We start from the raw sequence: 25298 nt of genomic DNA, 5'->3' as shown, positions 1-25298 counted from the left end.
GCAGACAACCAAGTGGTGGTGTGAAACAGCCTCCTCCCCCAGGATCACCTTTGTGTCCCGGAGGTGCCCCCTATCTCGCCTACGCACCATCAGGTAGTCAACGGTTGTCGTCGACCCACCTGACGTGTATGTAACAAGCTTATTATCCTCTTTCTGGAACTGAGTATTACAAATCAACAAATCAGCTCCATCAGCAAACTCCAAAATCCTTTCACCTTCTCCATTTCTCACACCATATCCGTAACCCCCATGAACTCCATCAAAACCATCCATACTCCTTCCCACATGTCCATTTAGGTCTCCTCCTACCACAACAACTTCCTCATCTTTCACGTTTTCCATCAGCTTCTCTATCGCACACCAGAACTTGTCCTTCTCTTCATCGCTTCGACCAACCTGCGGAGCATATCCCGAGATGACGTTCACCAAGAGCTTTCCAATCATCATTTTCACCATCATCAACCTATCACTCACTCTAGTCACACTCACCACACTGTACACTCGCAGGTACAAATAATGGTGCTTTTCCACCGTGGTACCGTACCATAACCAAAAGCCGCTTTTTCGTTTTTCCATTGCCAAGCGAACCGTACCGCACCTAAGTACCCGTGCTAAAATTGGTTCCTGCTATGGATAGGTACCAAGCGAGCCGAAGCCGGACCTATGGGTGGAGCTAGCAATACTGCAGACCGTTGATTGGTCAATCACAATCGTCAATTCAAGAAGAAAGTGAAAGGTAGTCGTAATGTTACTCGCTATATATGAAGGCTAACATAACATACTGTACCTGTATTCTAGTTTGCGCCGACGAACAAGGCCCAAATCTCGTAGACCAAAAGTAGACCAGAAAATCACAATACAGAATCACATTTAATCAAAATCATCCGTCCACAACTTTGAGATATTCTGCTATATACCTATTTCAGCCCGTGTTGGGCTGAAGCCTGGTGTTGGGCTAGCGGCTAGGGTGCCAGCTTAGGATCCTGGGTTCGAATCCCGGTCGATCGCTGAATTAACACCAGGGGGGTTGACTCAGCCTGTCATCCTTCCGAGGTTGGCAAATTGAGTACCAGTTCACTGGTAATTCCCTGTTTGTCGTAAAAAGGCGACAAAAAGGGTTGGCGGCAGGAAGGGCATCCGGCCGTAAAACATTGATTCAAAAAGGGGACCAAAAAAACAACAACAACCACAGTCCCCGAAAAAGGCCAACCCCCGCTTGCGGGGAAAAATGGCCTCTAAAGGTGGTTGTTTTTTCTTTGTACCTATTTCAGCCCGATTACACAATGCTGAAGAATCACTTAAAACATTCTACGAGCCGGATCCGGATGAGGTTCTTCACCAAAATCGAATCGATTCTTCCTCGTCACATGCACAACCTCCCCACCAAGTTTCGTCCAAATCCGTGCACAACTTTTTGAGATATCCTGCTATGTATCGGTTTTGGCCCAATCTCCCAATGGCGAAGAATCATGTAAAAAATTGTAGTAACCGGATCCGAATCCAGATCTTCACCAAAATCTAATCATTGCGTGCTCGTCACAAACGCTACATCTCTGCCAAATTTCGTCCGAATCCGTCCCAATACAGAATCATTTGAACAGCTGTGGACATATAGGAATGTACCGCTTCATCACTGGACAGCGCTGTCTTAGAGAGTTCAAAGGCCAGCTGAAAGGGAAGAACCTATTATTGAAGCTAGTTGAGCAAGCTTATCAGCTCACTCGTGATGTTCATATTCCATGCTGCATTGATATGAAGGATAAACTGCTCCGAAAATTCTACCATGAGGGTACACATAATTGCATGGAGAAGCAACAATACATTCAAAAGCGGAGAATACAATTTAACCTCCACATTCAAACTTCATCACATTCCGATAAGGAAGGTGGATAAATATTGGAGCCAATCCCTAAAGATATGAATTGGATAATCACAAGAATTGGATCTTCTCTGATCTTGTTCTAACTTGGAGCGTCTGCCATCATATGTCAAGAATCACACACATGCACTCACACACACATGCACTCACACACACACATGGATTGATGTTGTATACCCGGGTCATGTACTTTTGGATCCCAACTTGGAGATGTGGTTTCCTCAAGGCAAAACATGGTTTCTTGTGTTGTTAAGAGCCCATGAACTGATCCCCTGTGCCAGGGGCTGAAAACAGGTAATAACGTGCAGGGTTTTCCAGGTGGTTTGTCGAAAACAAAAGTGAAATTAACTTTGTTTTTATATTTGATTTGAACGTGGGAGTGAAGGGGATGTTACATCAACCAGATTTGAATTCTCAACTTGACATACCAGTCGAGTGGTTTCACGACTTAAGTAGAAACTACTAGAAAGTGGTCCACTGCTGCAACTTAAGTAGAAACGGAAAGGGAGGTTTCAGATGGCAAAGTAGAAATAGGGTCCACAACATAAAACTACTCTTTACAAGGATATAACTTTCTGGTATTAAAATTTTTATGTGGAAAAAATAAAACTATAACTGTTGGACTCAGCGCATGATTCAGGTAGGTTAAAATATTATTTCCTGTGTTAATTTGTTAAGAGTTTCTGAGCTGTCGAGTCAAGTGTGTGCTCCGTTCCAAGCCGCTCAGCAAGCGATAAAGGGAGATGTTTGGCGAGCTGTTTGCAAACGGAACAACTCTGCACATTAGCAAAGATGGCCGTCGTCAAATTAAAGATGATTGGTGGCTCTATCCTCAATTCTGCTATCACTGAGGACGATATTGAAACATGCGTTTCATGTTTTTATTCTTATTTACTTTTCATCCTGAATTTTAAATATCTACAAACATGTAAATCCCCTCCACGCACCTCCCCAAAGCTGGGTGCACATAAGCTTGGAAAGGGGCTCCTCCTTCTGACTTTTTCTTTTGACTTGTTTTTCTTTTCTTTCCCTCATAATCCCTTGCTGCTGCTGACACAATAAATTTGTTTGGAGAAGTTATTGTCACAAGAGGATACGAGTAAAACTGAAAATGACGGCCTGGACAGCATTTGTTTAAGTACAATGAAGGCATTGTTTCCATGGAGACCGCCATGTTGTCAAGTGGTGCCGAAGACTCTGTTCCGTTTGAGTACTTGCTTTAGCGCTTTCAATCAAGTGAGCTGCTTGGCGAGTGGTAAGCAAGCCGCTTGCTTATGGATCACGACTAGTGGGTTCAAATATTTGCCCAGCTGTAAACTGGCATCCTGGGGTTTTACTTGCAGGGCAAAGCATCAATGTGTGTGCCATCCAGTCCATTGTGATGACCTTAAGTCGGAGGATCCTTCTGCCAACACGTCACTCGTGGACATTAAGGATCACATGATGTGTTTTGCTAAAAGTAGGAGAGTTACCTCCAGCACCCTGAACTTCGGATGCAAATTCCTGCCCAAATCACCTTCAGTCAAACACACAAGAAGGTGTGAATAAATGTAAACTTAAAGTAGTAGTCGTTGTAGTCGGGGCAGTAACATCAATTTCACTGTGGATGCAAATGTACGTGAAACATGTAAATGCTTTGCAAAGTTTCATTCAAGTCACAGGAAGAAGTACAAAATGATGTTAAAAAGAAATTTTGATTTTAATACTAAACAAGTCAATTCAAACAAATTAAGAATTGGATTCAAAAAGTTATTTTCTACAACATTGAATACAAAAGTTTACATTTTTACCCCCCTTCAAAGGTCAAAGTATTGAAGCATTTGGGGCAAACTCACCGAAACGATAAATTGTGTGAGAGAGAGGAATAAAAATTCGGGAAACATTGATTCATTAAAAGAAAAGGTCTTCAAATGTTTTACTGTTTGGAGCTAAAGTTATAGGTTGAGACAGAAAAACAAAGGTTCGGACAGAAACATGGTGAAAACATTTAACAAGCTACAGGAAGAAAGTAAGACTTGTGTATATTAAAAACAAATAATCAAAAAGTTAACATTTCGAATTTAAGATCCAAAGATTCCTTTATGGAGTATTAACTCATTAATCTCTGGTTGGATAGTCTGATTGAGGGTGTTGAAGACTCACCTTTGAGCTGCCTCACCTGGGTTCGAATCTCAGCCCAGCAGGCAGGGCCAGGTATCAACGTGTGCCCCCGTCCATTGGAAGGACGTTAAGGTGGAGGACCCTGCGAGCACAGAGGTCGTCGGTGGACGTCAACGTCTTTCGCAAAGAGTCGATGAGTCGAACAAAGTATAAATTCCTGCCCAAAATCACCTTCACATCGAATGTTAGGCCTGACCAGCCAGCTCGTGAAACACTTGGGCCAAAAACGTTCCGTTAAAAAGGTGGGAATAATTGGAGCCGTTAAAGTAGGAATTTTTGGATCCATCCGCTCGTTATTGATGAGGTTAAGAAAGCGAAAGAGTTGGAAAAAAACCCCAATTCTTGTAAGGAAACATAACATCAGGATGAGTTTTTTGGTTCCCCATTTCCATTTAAAAAAAAGTAAATAAAATCCATAAATAACTCTCCGCTTGCTGTGAAAATCATGAATAATGAAACGCAAATTGTAAAAGGAAAAACAAACTACCATATACATTATTCGCATTATCAATTGCCAGTATTTTATACAGTTTGCACGCGTCCATTGGCATTTAAAAATGTCAGGTACAGCAAAGCTGTATAAAATAATCCTTCACTCAAAAAAAAAAAAAAATCCTTCACTAAAAAAAATTCTTCAATAAAAAAAATCCTTCACTAAAAAAAAAAAAATCCTTCAAAAAAAATCCTTCACTAAATCGATACTTCATTAAAAGAATTCTTCATGGCAACGAGTACGGAGTAACAGAAACAATCAATTTCCCCACCTCAGAACTTGTCATAAAGTAAAAACAACTACAACTATGCCTAAGACTTCGCTAGATTGCTACAAAACCGAGAGAATTTCCAATAAATCCCTCGAGCTACATTGTCCATCAGGTAGTAAAAGTGGTTTGCCGAGGACGGATCATAGAAAACGGTTCTAATGGACAAAGATTTGTATTCACACCTTGAAGGCCAATCATCATGGAACAAAATGTTGCAATTTTTATTCATGGCTTTTTCTCCCTCCTTCCCCCCTGATTGATGATCTCCTAAAATCGGACAGCAAAATTCAAACCCAATAAACTTTAACATCAATTGATCTCGATATGGGTTCGTTCTGACACACCATCTCACAGACAAGTGTCACTGACACCTTGAAGATGTCCTGACATTCCTCGGTTTCCATCACCAGGAGGAGCCATGACGTTCCGCATGCTCCGCTTGCATCATGCGAGTTAGGGGAATTATGGGATTGTGGGATTTGCAAATCAGCTGATATGAGCTATCGGTTATTAAGAGACTGTTGACATGGCTGTCGCATCAGAATGAGAATGACTGAACGGATCACAACTTCGTTCAGAATGGAAGTAAAATGTGCGTCCGACTGACAATGTAAGGTTAACCCAACTTATACTCGTATAGTATCCTATAACTCATGGCCTAAGATAATTCACAAAAAAATTATCAAGAAATGGGGAAAAGCAGGAAAAGGGGGTCAAAGCAAGGTCAAAACAAGAGCAAGATGAGGCTTTAAGGTCATCAAAGAGCCAGTAGGGTTTAAAGGGTACAAGGATAGGGTGAGGCTCAGGTACACCATAAAATCTATGATCGCTTCCTGAGCGCCAGGTACACCATACTGTTGATGAAGGTCAGAGCAAATGCCACCCAGGTGATGATGAATGAATGGCCGTAATTTCCCGGCATGATGCCAGACCGGTGGGACCCGTAGCTGGTGTAAATGGCAGCGGCAGTCATTGCTAGCAAACCTGGGGTTTAGAAGGAGGATGCGGGGTCAAGGAAGGGAAGAGAGAAGGGATCAGGATGGTTACTTTCAAATCAGATTGAAAGAAATGGTCAGAATGTGGTCCGAGTGCCTTTTTGATCTTCCAGAGTATTCTAACAGGAGAAATCACCAAATTTCGGATTTTGTGTACTGTACCCTTTACAGAATGTCGGTGCTGCCGAATAGGTTTCTTAGCAAGGGTCATGCTAGGTGGTTTGCCATTGCCTTGATTTAGCATTAGGTGGAGCAGGAATTTGTAATTTGTTCATGGTGCTGACGATATCTCGCCGACTCTTCATGAAGGACATCGTGGGATCTTTAAGGTCTACCAACTAATACCGGAAGACGAGATGCTCAGTTCAACGTCCATTTGAGGGATGGTGCACACGTTGATGAATCACCATGCCTGTGGAACACCAGGATGACCGTTTATAGTTAGGTCGGGATTCAAACACAGGCAAACAGCGAAGAGGTGAGTGTGCGTAACTCTATGCCATCCTGCCAGCTTATCGACGCATTGAAGACACAAAATGGTGTAATTTTTAACAAAACCTGTCCCAAACCCCTCCCCTCCATAATATAGCATGTTTCATCCCTCCTGCTTCTCTTCCACCCACATTACTCCATCTCCATCTCCTCCAAACTTCCTTTGTCTTTTCTCTTCCAGACCTCCTCGCAATCTCCCTGCCCCCCCCCCCCACCCCCCACAAAAAAATTGTCCCTTCCCAAAAATCTATTTTTTATTATGTTTTTGGGTTGTCCGTCCATCCGTCCCGACCCAGACCTCGTTTTTCTCAGCAACCACATGTCTGATTAAGACGAAACTTTCAGGGTAGGAGTGACTCCCACGCAAAATGTTTTTATCACAATTGTGACGTCATGGGTCACGTAGTATGGAGGCCATTTTGAAATAAACGAAAATAATTTTAAAAACTTTTTCTGGGAAATTGCTGAATGGAAAAATTTGAAACTTGAGTACTCCCAATGGGGAACAAAAGCATGATAATGATGACATCATAGGTGAAATGGTATACCAGCCAAAAATGTCATAATGGAATTCCTTATCCTAAAAATCTGAAATTGCATGCACATGATCTACGACCCATTTGTATTGAAATATTAAATTTATAACATCATAGGTCACATGGTTTGGCAGCCATATTCGATTTAACCTATAAGCTTATAAAAACATCTTCTCCCAAACCACCAAATCGATTGACTCCAAACTTTACGTGTGTCATTGACTAGGCATGGCGATTAAAAGATGATCATAAAAACATCATTGGTCACATGGTGTGGCAGTTATATTGGATTTTTTTTTTTTTGTATACAAGATCGAGGCTGGTGAAAGAGCTAACATTAATCACACAAAAAGTCAAACCGACACATAAAACACAAAATAAGGGGAGCGGTAGACAAGATGGGGAGAGAGGCGGAAGGCCACAAACACAACATTTGAGAGCAGGGACATCGAGAGAACTGTGGGAGGGAGAGGGCTTGGGGGGAGGTGGAAGAGGTATAAAACATATAGACACTGCAAGGACTTCCAGGAAAGAAGTTGGAATTTCAAAAAATAGGATCTGGGGTAAATTAGCGGGGTTGGAAAAGACCAAGGTTTTGGATGGGGGAAGATAAGAGATGGTGGTGAACAGCTGTTTTAAAGACCCAGAGGGAGGAGTGGGATTGAAGGGAGTGGGGGAGTTTGTTCCAGAGGCAGGAGAAAAGGGGAATGAAAGAGTGAAGGTGAGCAGAGAATTGAACCAGCACTAGATTGAAGGAAAATATTAAATAATTATATCTCTGAAACCACTTTCTTTATCAATGCAAAATTTTAAAATATCATCTAGCACCACTATTGCATATAGTTTGAAAATAATGACATCATAGGTCATGTGGTTTGGCAGCCATCTTGGATAGAAAAACGAACTTTATCCGATCAACACAAAATTTCACAAACGTGATCCTCTACCCATATATATGCAGTGTGTACATTTTTCATGTCATATGACGTGGCAGCCATGTTAGCTTGAAAGCCGATATTTCAAAAAATCCCTTCTCTGAAAGCACTTCACCAATCGATGTGAAACCTGTCAAGGCTGGTGAAAATGTGATACTTTAAAACAGCTGAAGGGATTTAAATCAAACTTGTTTATTTTTAGGACAGTGAAAGAGGGCTTCTACCTGTTGTGGGATTATGCTGAGGCATATTGGCGACACAGTCGCATTGCTCTAGTTTTTCTTTTTTCAATTTAATTTTTCTCAAATCACAACGTTGTGCAATTAATATGCAGATTGCCTCTCTGATCTGGAGTAAAAATCATCAAAACTGCAAAAGGCAGAGCAACAATGGTCACAAGATAGATTGGCCTTAAATACGATGTCGTGAAATGCCATGTGCAGAAGCTGGCACCTGCCTGCTCAGGACAGGCTAAGTCTTTGTGTAAGATGACTGCATCTCCCAAATTACAGATTCAAGGAAACACGAATGGCTCCTGAGTTTTGGAAGCGAGACTGTGCACAAGGAATAGTATAGGCCAAAAAAAAACACACTATTTATCCAGCGCATTCAACTACCAATTTGATGTGCTCGTTCAACTACCAATTCAGTTTGCTGGTTCAACTACCCATTTAGTTTTCTGGTTCAACTACCAATTCAATTTGCCGGTTCAACTACCAACTTAATGGTTCAACTATCTTTTCCAAAAGGCACCAGAGGACGTTCAATGGCGATCTTACTGTGGCATGCAAGGAGATGGTACAGCTGTCTATAAACATCTCCAAATGCACGGTGAGAGAACGTCTTACTTGGGGAGCACCATGGAGGCTGTTTGTATTGAAATATTGTCCCTGTCGGAAATTAACGCACAATGGACAATACAATGGTGAGTAAGCTAACGTCATTTACTTATTAGGTAGGCAAAATGGTTAGGATTTTGTCACCCTGCCCATTCGCTTTAAAAATCCCCTCTCCAACGGCACATCTATTGATGAATCACCCTGCCTATGAAACACCAGGATGGCAGTTTACAGCTGGGTCGGGATTCGAGCCCAGGCCAGCATGACTCAGAGGAGCTGCTGCCAGCCCCTTGTGCAGATATTAAACTTTCATCTCTCACACAGTCAATATCGCTTCCATCATTCACCATCCCCTGGTGTGTCAACAGGCAGATCAAAGCGTAAAATATTAAGCGTGACCTTTTCTCTGAAAATAGCACCGTTGGAAATGAAAAAGGTGATGAAACGCACACTGGGAGGTGATAGCAAGAGCATAACAATTCCACTTCTGGGAGTAAATTTATAATTGTTAAAAGCATTAACCTGAGTATAATTCATTGAGCAGTAGTGAGGTCAGTGCACTTGATCTGCCTTGTCTGGATTCGAATGGAGACCCAGCTACTGCCATCCCGGTGTTTCACGCGCATCGTGATGCATCAATGTGGGCGCCATCGGTCGGAAGGATGTTGAGCCAGAGGATTAGTCTACCGACACTGGTTGTTGGTGGAGGTTAAAGACCCATTGTCGTCGGCACCCTGAACAATTTACTGCAACCTTCTGTAACGAAGGGTTATAACGCCTGAAACGTTCTCTTTTGCTTCGGGTGGGGGTTAGCAAACCTGAATCAACATCTTGTTGATTTCATCTATTGCTCTACCTGTCCGCCGACGCACATCGTTACTCATCTTCACCAGCAAGACTATTTCTTCATTCCACTGCCACCTTCAAAAAAGTATCCTGCGATGGAGTGGACATCCATCTGGAATTTTTGTACTCGGTTATCGCCTCGACATGTTCCTAGACTTTTCGTAAACGTCACAAAGCTCTATAAAAAGTGTGGGTCTACATCAAATCATTATTTAAATTTGCTGATATGTTGAAAAAATACAAACAAAAAAACCTTCGTATTTCTTGACCTCATACAGTATAATCGAGGTCAGATACATTTTAAACTAGAGCGAGGTCGATGGTGCGCCATCGCAAATCCCTGTGCTTCCCACCTAAAACAAAGTCGAAAGATGGAAAAAAAAGTTCCACCAGGAATGACCAAATGTCAAATTTTGGGTATAAAAAAACAACAACTTCTGTCGTTCATCCTCTGACCCCTGGGGATGAACTGGGGGTCAAATCCAAAAAATCGTTACGTATTTAATGTGACCCACAATGTTGATTGCTTATATAAAGTTTCATCAAAAATGCTTGAAATGTGCCAATAAAATTGAAGTATTTTTTTATTTTTTTTACATTTGACCTTTTGACCCTGACTCAAGCCCCAAAGCGCAGGGTCAAAAATGATACTGCTCTCACACCTTCTTGCCATGTGGTGATCATAACTACCAAGTTTTGTGAATTTCTGCACAACCGCTTAGGAGGAGATAGCGTGACAGACGGACAGACAGACAGAGAGACTACAACATCTCCCCCTCCCCTCCCCGTGTTTAGCTCACTTGGACCAACGTTCAGGTGAGGTATAAGCATCGCATGGTGTCCGTCAGTCAGTGAGCCAGTTAGTCAGTATGTAAGCACTCAGATCTTATTCTACCAGGTGAGCACACAGGGGTATTTGCCCCCTTTTTTTTTATGCAGTGAACAAACTTTGGTACATCACAGGTGATGACGGTTGTGGTCAAGTTTCATTAAAATAGTGTGTGTCGTTTCAGAGGGAAAAGCAAAATCCTATTTTTTGGGGCAATCCCCCAGCGTTAACCACCCCTCCAACCCCTCCAACCCCGGTTAACCACCTTGGACCCGGATTTTTTAAATATCGTGACCAAACGTTGGTACATCACATGTGATGAAAGGTATGTTGTTAAGTTTCATCGGAATTGTATGTGTAGATCCTGAGAACAAAGAAAATACCTATTTTGGGGGTCAAATCTGGACCCACATTGACACCCCTCCCCCCCTCTCCCATAGATCCCCTCAGACCTGGATTTTCTTTTAATGCCGTGAACAAACTTTGGTACATCACAGGTGATGAAGGTTGTGGTCAAGTTTCATTGAAATAGTATGTGTAGTTTCAGAGGGAAAAGCAAATTCCTATTTTGGGGCGGTCAAACCTGGATTCACATTGACCCCCGGTCGACCCCCTTAGGCCCCGATGTTTTCATCAACAAACTTTAGTTGCAACATACTAAGTATCATTTGTGCCAAGTTTGGTCACAATCCCATTAGCAGTTTCGGAGAAGAAGTTGCAAGTGTTTACAGACTGACGAAGCGCCATCGCACAAGCTCTCCGGGACGATGTTTCAGGTGAGCTAAAAATTAGAGTCTAGGGCAATCAAAGTGGGTCCAAGATTGACCCCCCCAAAATAGGTATTTACTTTCTCCTCTGTTGCCTATTTTGTGGGTCATCCATGCCTACTAGTGGTTCCCTGGTTATATCAGGTGAGTGCAGGGGCATTGCCCGTATTTTTGTTTTCCTTAAAGTACGGGGAGAAGCAGCCCTTGTACATTCAAATTACCAGGACGAGCAACGGTACCCGCCCTGCGGGCAGGGCTTCAATTGGGAGGCCCAAATGAAAAGGTAAAATATCAGAAATTGAAGGCTTTTTTATTTTAAACGATTCATATAAACATCTGTTGAATCATATCACACGCAAATCATCAAAATCTAAACAGTATCTTTAGAATTTCAATAAAAGCCACATCACTGTTCATATCGGTAAATATTATTCCATCGTGTTTCAAATCGTGATCGCGATCTGTTGGTGTATACACCGCCCAAATAGCTATGTGGAATTCTCTCATGGAGAGATTAAACGTCGTTTGAACTTTGGCCGAGGTCATTATTTACTTTTAATGATGTTTATATTTTAATGATGTTTATATTGGTTTTGGGTCGTCCTTTCCGCATATCTTGTGGGATTGTGAGTTGGAGAGACGGCCGTGATGGCGGGGAGGGGGATGGAATTCTCTCAAGCAGGGATTCAATCCGTGTCCTTATAAAAGGTCTTTGTCCGAGGTCACCGAGTCCGATCGGTGCAGCCGTGCAGCGATCGGTACAGCCGTTTATGCGGCACCCGGGAAAACAACATCGTCACAATGAAAGCATCGTCACAATGAACGTTATGCGAACGCGAATGTTATGCGGGAGTCCAAACCTGAGAATGCTGGAGACCATAGCTGAAATTGGGAAAACTAAATAGCCTATTTTACTCCTGGAGATCCCAGGATTACCCACCCAAAATATCGTTGCGATCGGTTCAGCAGTTTTTACGGTACCTTCAAATGGACAGACAGACAGACAGACAGACAGACGGACATTTGGTGAATTATAGTAAGATGAAAATATAATGTTATGCAAATAAATATCCTCGCAATTAAAATGCACGAAAATAATTCTCTCAAAACCCATGTTTTTACTTTTTCGACCAAATGGTTATGCCTGAAGCATGGGGTCCAACTTCACATCAAAAAATATTTGCCCAAAAGCGTTCAAACTGCTCGTATTTCACCTGCATTGACTCATGCACGTAATGATCAAACTGACAATCTTTCTCTCTCTATATATATATATATATAGACTAGCCGAAACCCGTGGAACATCCACGGAAGGGAGGATGTGGTGTATGGATAGAGTGTACCATTATGGATGGCATAGGGGATTTGCTTGTCCGAGTAAGAGTTAGGAAGAAAGATGAGAATGAAGAGTGAGTATATGAACAACGATCGCCGACACCGGCACAAATGCATGCTCTGGATTGTCCACTCAGTGGACGGCTTGCTTTCGCCTTCGCCTGTCCAATCAGCGGACGGCTTGCTTCGCCTTCGCCCAGCAGACGCCAATACGATGGCGTCGTAAGATGGCGTCGTATCGGCAGTTAATCGGAGGCTTTTGGGCCCCAACGTCGGCTAATTCAGATTTTTCGAGTATGCCTGTACGTGATAAACAAAGAGCGCGGTTCGTAGATCGTAAATCCATTAGTGCCGTGGGCATCGGGTGACTGGGTGCGGCGTAAAAGGGATAACAAAGTCGAGTCCTTACGCTATTATATATATATATATATATATATATATATATATATATATATATATATATATATATATATATAATCAACGACATAACAGCGTGATGAGCGCTGTCCCGATCTCCTGTGGACCGAAGTCCGAGACCAAAGCGTCACCTCTGTCCCGGAGGCCTCACACTGTCAACAGACAGAGATTTCTTCTTTGGTCCCCATTGGCTAAACATCAAGCAGAGCCGCCAATTCAGATTTCGGGCTTATTTACCCTCATCAGGTCGGCATACTGCAAAAAATCTAACCAATGAGGACCAAACTATATAGTATACATACACACACATATATATATATATATATATATATATATATATATATATATATATATATATATATATATATATATATATATATATATATATATATATACATACATGCATTAATTATGCATTGTCCCCACCATTGGAGGAAGACTCTCGTGTTCAGGCCATTGGTGCTCATATGGCTGGCAGCGAGTGCCCCGGAAGCATTGACGGAAAGAGAGTGGCAATAAGCGTTACGCCTAGGTCCCCCGTTGGGGAAGTGATGAGAGTTGACAAAGTGGAAGACGCAGAAAACATGCCATGATATGATATTTCGCTCACAAGGTTCAGACATACATGGAGGTGGCCATCTTGGATTTTGACGTGGCGACCCAATTTTCAATAGCGTTCTTCCTTATGCCTAGATACACCCACACACCAGATTATAAGTTGGTACTTCGCTTATTTTTCAAGATATTCCGCTCACAAGGTTCAGACATACATGGCATCAGACATACATGGCGGCGGCCATCTTGGATTTTGACGTGGGTTGCACCCACACACCAAATTCGAATGCGGTCCTTCGCTTACGCACACGTACACACAGACCACAGTCCCCCTTTCGCTCCATGGTGCGACGGGGGACAATAATATATGTGGGGCAATTGCATGCTCAGTCAGGGTCACCCAGATAGGTCAGATGGCTGAGCAATGGTATGGTTTTCCAGAAGACCTGGGTTCGATTCCTGGTCTGGGCATGTAATTTTCCCACATATATCAATTTGACAAGAAAATAATTTTATTTAATAATTAATTATTTTAATTATTTAATCAGAGTATGTTACTATCATTTATTGCTTAATTATGTATTTATTTTGTGTTAAATAGGCTTTCTCGGCTTGGTTGAGAACTGAGCCACAATTGATAACAACACAACAACAGAGTCTATGGGAAATCGAGTGCTGACTTACGAACATCCAATTTAATAACGATTGCTTGGAGTGCTGCCCGTTCCTAAGTCGAGGACTTCATGTATACAGATGGGCAGGCTCTGATGGATGTCTGATGACGTCACAGTAATTAAATCGATGTCCAATGAACGTGTCCACATGTGCAACAAACACACACCTGACTTTGCCAAACGCTTTGTGCAGCTTGACCGTTTTCCTATTGGTGCATTTTGTTTGCTCCGCCCATCATCGTGCACATAAATGTTATCGAGATGATGTCAGCGATGGGCCGGTAGGCGTAGTACATACTTGCAAGAAGCGTAAAGACTCCGGTGATGATGAAGCGACCGCCCTTCTCAAGTTGGTACAGCTGGTACACGAAGAGTCCAAGTCCGAGGCAGGCAAATATGACCGCGAGCACCATGAGGGCTCGGACGGCCTGGAGCCAATCATCTTTGAACAAGGAGACATCACCATAAAGGGTCAGAGTTCCATCACAAGGCATCGTCCGGTGGAGAAACAAAAACTGGATCAGTTTGACTGATCGGATATATGCTAAACAGAACATTCACCTTAATTACATTATTCCTCTGAGAATAAATATAAATAATGAGCTGATGAAGGGTGTCGTATGATGAACCCATCTAAAACACCGGAAATCGAGAGATCTCACAGAACTGCTCATTTTAACCTTCGAGTACACCCGCTCACAACAGCAGCGGCAGGTGAAGTCATGTTATTATCCTTATCAATGGCAATTATTATTACTATTACTTACGTTATATCAGGTCATTGAAAAGATCAAACCATGCCTCATCATGCTAAATTCCCTATAATAAAATTACCTCTATGTGGGGCAATATCGCACGTCGCAAAAACCCCGTGGGGAGTGCGATATTGCTTTGTAATAGCATTAATATTACTAGCAACGGTACCCGCCCTTTGGGCGGGGCTTCAATTGGGAGGCCCAAATGAAAAGGCAAAATATCAGAAATTGAGGGCTTTTTTTATTTTAAACGATTTGTATAAACATCCGTCAAATCATATCACCCGCAAATCATCAAAATCTAAACAGTACATGGCGCCCATTTTGAAAAAAGATTGAATTCTGCAAAACAGAAGCGGCCGCTACACGTCTTTCTCAGTCGCACGTTTGTGTGTGAAGAGTGCGCGCTGAATCTGTAACACGGAAGCGGCCGCTACACCTGTTTCTCAGTCGCTTTGCACACGCTGCGTGTTACTTCGGAGCCGCACGTTTATAACGGAAGAGTTCGTCAGGAGTCGATCTCCTCTCTCCTGGTACATAGAATTTCAACAAAAGCCACATCACTGTTCATATCGGTAAATATTATTCCATCGTGTTTGGGAAAATTGGAAAACTTGGAAAAACAATATAGCCTATTTTACCCCAGGGGTCCTAGGATTATCCACCCAAAATATCTTTGCGATCGGTTCGGCCGTTTTTGCGGTACCTTCGAACGGACAGACAGACAGACGGACAGACATTTGGTGAATTATAGTAAGATGCTATTATCATAAAAGGATGTTATCACTTTTGTTATTAGAAATAGCCTTGGAAAAACGACATGATAAGTGGCCTTACCATGGCGTTCATCCGGGGAGGAGGAATAGCGGCCTTGTAAAGACGGCACTACGGCCAACGGATAGTGGCCATAAGTTAGTTATACACCTTAACATAACATTATAATATGTCGTGTGACCTGTGACTGAACACAACCCGGGTTTCCTCCCTTTCAGTTTAGTGTTAAACAGCATTAGCGACTGTTTAAAAAGGTAATCATACATGTTTGTGGTTTGTAATATTTTTACTTCTCGTAAGGAGTGCTCCCATGAAAATGGCACAACAAGCTATTTATATACGTTAAAATGGTGTTTGTAAAAATAGGAAAACCTATTTCGGGAGGGGAAGATATTATTAGCATTAGATAAGAGTATATATTAGTAATAACATTAATATTATGTTATTATATTTAGTGTTGTTGTTGGAAGTGTCCTTGGGAAAAAAGCTACAACAACGCTATCTTAACACTGATATACACCTCAACACGCAACTTCATTGGTGGGGGAAAAAAACCCTTGGTGGCAAAAAACCCCTTGGGAAGTGGTGCAAATGAATTCGCGAGAACCTTCATTGTGTGACCCTTAGTCCTCCTATTAAGTTTGGTTGAGATTGGATAAGTAATGACCGAATGTATCACAGTCAAAATCATCAGACAGACTGACACCAAATTGCGTATTTAATATGACTAGTACACCTGCTCACTACGGGAGTGGAAAAAAGGGTCATTCCTCTTTGGGGTATATAGATTACAGTCGATCTATGGTTGGATCTCAAGAACATTGGGTGTGTGTTCATTTACCAAGTTTATTGTGGAGAGATCGCCACGTGGTTTAAGCATTTGAGCAAGCACTCCATTCAAAACCGTTAAGGAACGGCTGGCTTGGCAAGCGCTAGCTGGCTGCGTGGTAAATGAGCACATCCCGGTCTTCCTCCCTTTGTTTCGTATTCAACAGCGGGAGCGTGTTTCAAAAGTTCGCTACGAAAAATGCCACAGTAGTGGTAGAAAGGGCCATGTTATTAGCCCAACATTTGTTGGTTATATAGAGTACAGTAGATCTTCACTCAGTTCTGCAAGTAAACCTTACTTCATGGATGTCGGGATTCCTCCAAATTTCTTCATTTAGTGTTATAAAGAGCATTAGTGACTGTTAAAAAAGCAAATAATACGTATTTGTGGTTTATAATATTTGTTCTTCCTGTAGAAGCTGCTGCTCCTGCAGAAACGCCATTATAACGATAAGCTATTTAAACACGTTATCACTGCAGGAAAAACGCCTTGGGGAAGTGGGACATTATTAGTATTAATATTGTTTTGTCATAACATTAATAATATGCGATTATCATTAATTTTGTTATTCAAAGCGTCTTTCGAAAAACGCCACAATAAATCTTCTTCTTTGGAAAAACGCCACGATAAAGCTAACTTAATATGGCTATACACCTCAACACGCAACCAATTGACGGCAATGGCGGGGAAAACCCACTCAGGGGGAGAAAACCACCTTGGGGAGGTGGGGGGGGGGGGGGGGCAATGAATGCGCTACAACATTCATTATGTAACCCTTGGTCATCCTGTCAAGTTTGGTTGAGATTGGATAAGTAAGGACGGAATGTATTTGCATCAAAAATTTATCAGACAGACAGACAGACACAAATGGCGTATTTTAGTATGATGATGATATAAGTGTATACCCAGCTCAACGAGAGGAGGAACCAGGGTGGAAAAGGTGGAATCACCGATTTTATAATTGCTTTTCTGTGCTGAAAGCTGTAGATCTTGCATTATTTCACCAAACCAAACTTGCTTCATTACAATCGGTTGCGAGAAAGTAAAACGGTTACGAAACTAAATGCCGACAGTATTGGAAAACATTATGGAGAAGGAGGAACAACTGAGTGTAAAATATAAATAGCATGTCATAGAATCACATGTCATGCATAAAAATTAAATACTCAATTGATCATAGTACAGTCACGTGTTGATATAGTACACTGTGATTGGTCGTCAGAATATGCATTGTGTGGGAAGGTGTGGGACACAAGGGGAGTGGAATCTTACCGCCATCTCCAACCGGCTTAAAGACCGAGCCATTGTTGTACCACCACCAAAGGTCAGTCGAGGAAGACTCGCCGACCCACCATGACTGCAAAACACCCCCCAAAAAAATAAAGAGTTAGTGGTGCTATCAAATGGAATATTTGTTTGTTTATCATCACCAGCATTAAACTGTTCGTGTTTATTTTTAAACTGTTTAAACTTTTTACTTTTTAAACTTTTAAACTTTTTGAGATATCCTGCTATGTATAGTTTTTGGTCCAACCTCCCAAAGGTGAAGAATCACTTAACAAATTCTAGTAGCCGGATCAGAATCCGGATCTTCACCAAAATCTATTCACTTCGTCCTTGTGACATATGCTACATCTCTGCCAGATATCATCCGAATCCGTCCACAATTTTTTGAGATATTTTGTTCACAAACAAACAAACAGACAGACAGACAAACAGACAGGCGTGAAAACATAACCTCCAACCACCTTTGGTGGCGGAGGTAATTATAATTCCTATTGTGATAATAATAATAATAATAATTCATTTATTTTGTATAGCGCTTTTCCAGAAGCCCAAAGGCGCTTTGACAGAGTGGAAAACATAATGCATAAAATCACCAATCTTTGCATTCCCCCAAACTATTATTACCTCTACCATGGTGATGAAAACAAGGACAAAAGATCCATACAAAAGGTGCATGGAAGTTATGTTTCCACCTCTGTTTGTCTGTCTTTGAACACGATATCTCAAATAGTTGTGGATGGATTCGGACGAAATTTGGTGGTGTCGTTTGGTGTGTAACAAGAACTAAATGATTTAGTGAAGATCCGGATCCGATAATATTTTAAAGTGATTCCTCACCATTGAGAGATAGGTAAAACGATGTAAAGGAAGATATCTCAAAAAGTTACACACGGGTTTGGAAGAAATTTGGTGGAGTGGTTGGGTGAATGAGCGGAGTCAATGAGCGAGTGAAGTCAAGAATGAATTGATTCGATTTTGGTGAAGATTCGAATCCATATCCGGATAAGATTTTTTTTTTTTTTTAAACGATTCATCACTAATGCCCGACCTCATTAATGCTCTTGTGGCTGAGTTGAAGCAAATCCCCGCAGCAATGTTCCAACATCTAGTGGAAAGCCTTCCCAGAAGAGTGAAGGGTGTTATAGCAGCAAAGGGGGGGACCAACTCCATATTCATGCCAATGATATTGGAATGAGATGTTCGATGCTCGGGTGTCCACATACTTTTGGTCATGTAGTGTATCTATATAATAATACCGTAAGGACTCGACTTTGTTATCCCTTTTACGCCGCACCCAGTGACCCGATGCCCACGGCACTAATGGAGTTACGATCTACGAACCGCGCTCTTTGTTTATCACGTACAGCCATACTCGAAAAATCTGAATTAGCCGACGTTGGGGCCCAAAAGCATCCGATTAACTGCCGATACGACGCCATCTTACGACGCCATCGTATTGGCGTCTGCTGGGCGAAGGCCAAGCAAGCCGTCCGCTGATTGGACAGGCGAAGGCGAAAGCAAGCCGTCCACTAAGTGGACAATCCAGAGCATGCATTTGTGCCGGTGTTATTCATATATTCATATGAATGTTATTGTTATTGAAATGAAATGTTATTCATAGATCGTTATTCATATACTCACTCTTCATTCTCATCTTTCTTCCTAACTCTTACTCGGACAAGCAAATCCCCTATGCCATCCATAATGGTACACTCTATCCATACACCACATCCTCCCTTCCGTGGATGTTCCACGGGTTTCGGCTAGTATATGTATAAATATTAATATATGTATATTTATATATGCATAAGTACAAATATGTATGTATGTATGTATGTATGTATGTATGTATGTATGTATGTATGTATGTATGTATGTATGTATATATATATATATATATATATATATATATATATATATATATATATATGTATGTATGTATGTATGTATGTATGTATGTATGTATATATATATATATATATATATATACAGTATATATATATATATATATATATATATATATATATATATATATATATATATATATATATATATATATATATATATATATATATATATATGACTCCATGGTAAGATCTCCAACCTTTAATTGAACAAACAATGACTCAACGTTTCGATTAACAACATGTGAAGCCACACGCCTCCGTTAAACTTCCTCAAGAGTGATAAAATCATCTCAACATCCCCTTACATGCACAGTGGGCAGGGTATATGCAAAGTGGGGTGGGCAATGCTGGACAGCCAATGAAACCGTATCACACCGCTCTCGTGAACGGAGACGTTACCGACCAAATTCAAAAATCAACCGCATATTAACAGTTCAAAATAATCCTGGAAGCAATGCTGGATTATAACGCAAGTGTTGAGAAAATCCGGAACAATCATTACATTTAATCAAAAGTTAAACTTGCAAACAATTAAATTGTAAATTAAATTAAAACTGTAAATATATTAAAGCCAAAAATTTTTAAGACAAAATAAAATTGTCACATTATCAAGATCATCACATGTGGCCCTATGTGGTAAAGGTGAATGCGGGAAGGAGGTTGGTTTTAGGGGGGATAAAATGGGGGGGGGGGGGAAACCAGAGGGGGTTGGAAGTGGAGGGGGGGGGGTGTGGGAGAGGGGTGGTTTGGAGGGATTGGAGGTGGGAGGGGGCAATTTGTCCGAATAAAAACCTTGTGTGATATATTATGTGGACTCGTTGTTCAAAGTACGGAATGCCTGCTTCGTTTACACAAGAGTGGGTCAAAAGCTACCGGTAAGTCAACGACCTCTTGTGTGATCGAGGTAACAGTTTCTTCTGTGTGCCAAGCCTCCAAAACACGTCTTCTGTTTCTGTTGGGTGTGGAGCCCAAAATATCAACCCTGTCCCATAAAGGTGTGTGGCCTTCCTTAAGGCCGTGTTTGGCAATAGCAGATCTGCTAGGATAATTACATTCAAATGCTTTTTGGTGTTCAGTAATACGTTGACCTAAGGTCCTCCCGGTTTCACCCACATACTCAGCTCCACAACCATAGGGCACCACGTATACCACCCCTGACCTATCCTTCCTCGGAAGCTTGTCCTTGACCCTCATAAGGGCTTGGCGAAGGGTGAAAACCGGTGTGAAACTCACCCTCACTCCTGCCGATTTCAAAATTCTGCCGACCCTCTGTGAAACCCCCGGTACAAAAGGGAGAACACACAAACCCTTTGGTTGTTCTCGCGGTCTCAGCCTGTTGTGTGGGGAAGCCCTTATCGTTTTCCTGTTGGGTAGCAAGCTGTCAGGATAACCATTTGCCCTTAACACATTTTGAAGATGGTCCACCTCACTCATCTTGTCTTCAAAGGTAGATGGTAAATCACGTGCTCTTTTTGAGAGGGTGTGCACCAACGATCTTTTGTGTTCCATTGGATGGCAAGATGGCATTGGATCCCATTTTATCCCCCCTAAAACCAACCTCCTTCCCGCATAGGGCCACATGTGATGATCTTGATAATGTGACAATTTTATTTTATCTTAAAAAATTTTGGCTTTAATATATTTACAGTTTTAATTTAATTTACAATTTAATTGTTTGCAAGTTTAACTTTTGATTAAATGTAATGATTGTTCCGGATTTTCTCAACACTTGCGTTATAATCCAGCATTGCTTACAGGATTATTTTGAGCTGTTAATATGCGGTTGATTTTTGAATTTGGTCGGTAACGTCTCCGTTCACGAGAGCGGTGTGATACGGTTTCATTGGCTGTCCAGCATTGCCCACCCCACTTTGCATATACCCCACCCACTTTGCACCTAAGGGGATGTTGAGATGATTTTATCACTCTTGAGGAAGATTAACGGAGGCTTGTGGCTTCACATGTTGTTAATCGAAATGTTGAGTCATTGTTTGTTCAATTAAAGGTTGGAGATCTTACCATGGAGTCATTTGGATATACTCCCAACCGCAAATCTTTGTGTGTGTGTGTGTGTGTGTATGTGTGTATATATATATATATATATATATATATATATATATATATATATATATATATATATATATATATATATATTATATATATATATATATATATATCATGATATTTTAAAAAGTTGTGGAGGAGTGGTGAAACTTGTTGGATGAGTTGGTTCGATGACAAGAACAAGCCGTTTAGATTTTGGTTGAGGTTGGAATCCAGATCCGGCCTCTCAGTGGGTACAAAACAAACTGTTCAGCCTGGTGGAGGTATGCACTCGACGGAGTGCCGTTCTATTTTTTATTGTATCGTTCAAATATTATCTTTATTAAACTGCGTAATCATATTTTTATTCTTTAGAGTATTATTATTGCTTTATTTATTTATTTATTTATTTTTAATTGGAGATCCCAGACGTAGACAAATTAATTAAATAATTTTTTAATCATATGTATTGTAATATTTATTATTATTATAACATGTATTACACTGGGCTGCATTTGAAATGTTTTTTTCAGAGGTCGAGGTTATCTCAACATCCCTTATGTTTTTTGCATGCTGAATTCAGAAATGTATCTAATTTCGCTCAATCAGGTCAAGTTTTTATGCTATCTCAATTTTAAGGGAAAAAATAATCAAAATTTTTGTTTTTTTAATTAGCATTTTTTAAATTCAAAATCAGACTTACATTGACAGAAAATGTACAAACTATACATAATGACACACAAGTACACTTAATGTGGAAGAAAGTGCTTTCTCAATTACTTTCATTTCAATTTCAGAAAAATATAGATAAATCGTTGTTTCTGGCAACACCCAACTTCAGTCGCTCCAGCAGCTGCGTGGCTCAGTCTGGTGTCTCCTGTCCACTTAGGTGCACGTGAGCGGCAGTACGTCCTGCGTAGTGTCCTCCTTACTATAACATTACTGTGATTCACGATGAATCGAAAGTGCAAGAATGACCCAAACAAGTTCTGCTATATCTGTGGTAAAGTGACTATGCCAGACCGGCAGTCTAACATCACACGTTTTGTAAGGAAAAGCTATCATGCATACTTTGGAATGAAACTTGGTGACCAGGACAAAGCCTTTGCCCCTCACATATGCTGCAAAGCGTGCGTTGAGAGTCTGCGGCGCTGGAGCCACAAGAAGATCGAGTGTCTGTCTTTTGGTATCCCAATGGTGTGGAGGGAGGGAAGAGATCATACTAATGACTGTTATTTCTGTATGACAAACCTACAAGGTGAGTTTATCAATTTTGTTTGAGTTTAACTTTATGTTTAATAAATTCCCAAACATTCTAAATTGTTTAACTTTATATATCATGTCACCCCCTTGACGGTATGTCTATCTCTTTCATTTTAGGCATAAATCGAAAAAACAAGCAACACTTAAAGTATCCAGACGTGCCATCTGCCATTAAACCAGTGCCTCATGGACCAGGAATTCCAATTCCAGCACCGCCCGAAAATTGCAGACATTCGGCGTCCGATTCCGATGAACAAATGGAAGATGGTGACATATCTGGTACATATCAACCTACGGGCGAGACAAGTCAACCCAAACTCTTTAGCCAAGCGAAGTTGAACGATTTGACACGAGATTTGTGTTTGTCCAAAGAATCTGCTCAGTTGCTAGGGTCATGACTTCGTGAAAATCGTTTGTTAGCTCCTGAAACGACATTCTCCTGGTACCGCAGCCGTGAAGAAGAGTTTCGAGAATATTTTAGTTCGGACTATGAAGTTTCTCTGGTTTACTGTAGCAACATCACCGGCCTCATTGCAGCTATGGGTTTAGCGTATGATCCAACAGAATGGCGGCTCTTCATCGACTCCTCAAGTAGAAGCTTGAAAGCAGTACTATTCTTCAATGGCAACAAGATCGCGTCTGTTCCGGTGGGTCACTCGGTACAGATGACTGAGAACTATATTTGGAGCATTTGCATAAACATGGACCATTTGAACATGGAGCATTTGCTAACTGCTTTGAAGTACAAAGATCACAATTGGATGATTTGCGGAGACCTAAAGGTATGTTGGTGTCAACCTAGTTACATATATTTTTCTACTTTATTTATTGAAATATTCTTAACATGGATTAAAATATATATTTTTAATAAACTGGAATAACAAATTTTAAAACAAATATGTGTGTTCTTTATTTTTATTTATAGGTTGTGTCCATGGTGCTGGGTCTACAAGGCGGCTACACCAAATACCCCTGCTTTCTCTGTCTGTGGGACAGCCGAGCAGACAAGCAGCACTATGTACAACGCAACTGGCCAGAAAGATCTGGCCTGGAACCAGGTTCCCACAACGTTGTGTCACACGCTCTTGTGAATCCTCAGAAGATTCTACTTCCGCCACTGCACATCAAGCTCGGACTTATGAAGAATTTTGTCAAAGCAGTGAACAAAGAAGGTCGAGCTTTCGCTTTCCTGAACAAGAAATTTCCTCGCGTAAGTGAGGCCAAACTGAAAGCAGGCATTTTTGATGCCCCTCAGATCAGGGAGCTTATGAAAGATCCTAAATTCGACGAAAGTATGGAGAGCAATGAGAGGAATGCCCTCATTCAAATCCATTGTGACGAACTTTCTGGGCAATCACCGAAGTCCAGAATATGAATGTGTTGTGGAAGGGCTCCTACAGAGCTTCCAGGCTCTTGGTGCACGCATGTCCATAAAGATGCATTTTCTCAGCTCACATTTAGACTACTTTCCGGAAAACTGTGGTGATGTCAGCGAGGAGCAAGGATAACGGTTTCACCAGGATATTCGAGTGATGGAAGAGAGGTACCAGGGCCGATGAGATGTCAACATGCTTGCAGACTACTGTTGGTGCCTCAAGAGAGATGTTACAGATGCGACACACAGACGAAAATCTTTGCCAAAGCCATTTATTCCGCATTAATTGTTTTCCTTCGTCTTTTTAATGTTGAATTTCACATTAACGGTACTTGTGTGTCATTATATGTATAGTTTGTACATTTTCTGTCAATGTAAGTCTGATGTAGAATTTAAAAAATGCTAATTAAAAAAACAAAAATTTTGATTATTTTTTTTCCTTAAAATTGAGATAGCATAAAAACTTGACCTGACTGAGCGAAATGAGATACATTTCTAAATTCAGCATGCAAAAAGCATATAAGATCCGTTGAGAAAACCTAGACCTCTGAAATGACACAGACCAGTGTTATTGGTGTTGTCATCATGATAGCTCCCTTGCAGTGACAAGGTGCCATCATCACAGTGAAACTCACGCTATCAATGGTACCAATGCACATCAGGGTGATGTTGAGGATGTGCAGAAAGAAGATGAAGATAAGAAGTGGAAACATCTTGACCCAGTAGCTTCACCTGCATGACATTATTCATTGGTTCAGATACCAGAAACATTACAAGTTATTTTCTTAAAGATAGAACAGTCTTTTCAAATAAACAAGGGCAAACTACGAGAATAATACATTTGGCCTGTCACATTTTAAGGTATAATGTTCCCAATCTTTATTTACTCATACAAGTTCAACTTCTGCGAAAGGATCTTTTACATGCACACGACTGCAGACAGAACAGCTGGCTTTTACATCCTATCCGATACACGTCACATGTCCTCTAGTCAGCGGAGCACCACAAAAATGGCCAAATGGCTCAAAAATCTCAACAAAAA

General features: G+C 41.1%; 2 protein-coding genes across 2 annotated transcripts in view; one reads left to right on the top strand and one right to left on the bottom strand.

The window, feature by feature from the left end:
- Positions 1-3554: 3554 nt before the first annotated feature.
- Positions 3555-25298, bottom strand: part of LOC137426973 (epithelial membrane protein 2) — a 44769-nt gene continuing 23025 nt past the window's right edge. The window contains exons 2-5 of the mRNA XM_068116045.2: positions 24892-24988; positions 17654-17738; positions 14322-14465; positions 3555-5787 (exon numbers count right to left, since the gene is read on the bottom strand). Of these exons, the coding sequence (XP_067972146.1) occupies positions 5624-5787; positions 14322-14465; positions 17654-17738; positions 24892-24969 (471 nt within the window). The 5' untranslated portion in view covers positions 24970-24988 and the 3' untranslated portion in view covers positions 3555-5623. The remainder of the gene's footprint in view (positions 5788-14321; positions 14466-17653; positions 17739-24891; positions 24989-25298) is intronic.
- On the top strand, positions 23421-24256 carry LOC144891978 (uncharacterized). Its single transcript, XM_078777103.1, has 2 exons — positions 23421-23663; positions 23807-24256. The coding sequence occupies exons 1-2, from the start codon at positions 23421-23423 to the stop codon at positions 24254-24256; spliced, it is 693 nt and encodes a 230-aa protein (XP_078633229.1).

This window comes from Myxine glutinosa, chromosome 5, assembly GCF_964187855.1.
Source record: "Myxine glutinosa chromosome 5, kmMyxGlut1.1, whole genome shotgun sequence".
In the NCBI taxonomy this organism is placed as follows: domain Eukaryota; kingdom Metazoa; phylum Chordata; class Myxini; order Myxiniformes; family Myxinidae; genus Myxine; species Myxine glutinosa.
Note: the sequence above shows the minus strand (reverse complement) of the source record. Positions and strands in the feature narration are given on the sequence as shown.

Coding starts and splice junctions, on each gene's coding strand:
- LOC144891978 (XM_078777103.1), top strand. CDS start 23,421: ATGGGTTTAGCGTATGATCCAACAGAATGGCGGCTCTTCATCGACTCC. Junction 23,664..23,806: donor TGATTTGCGGAGACCTAAAG/GTATGTTGGTGT, acceptor TTTTATTTATAG/GTTGTGTCCATGGTGCTGGG.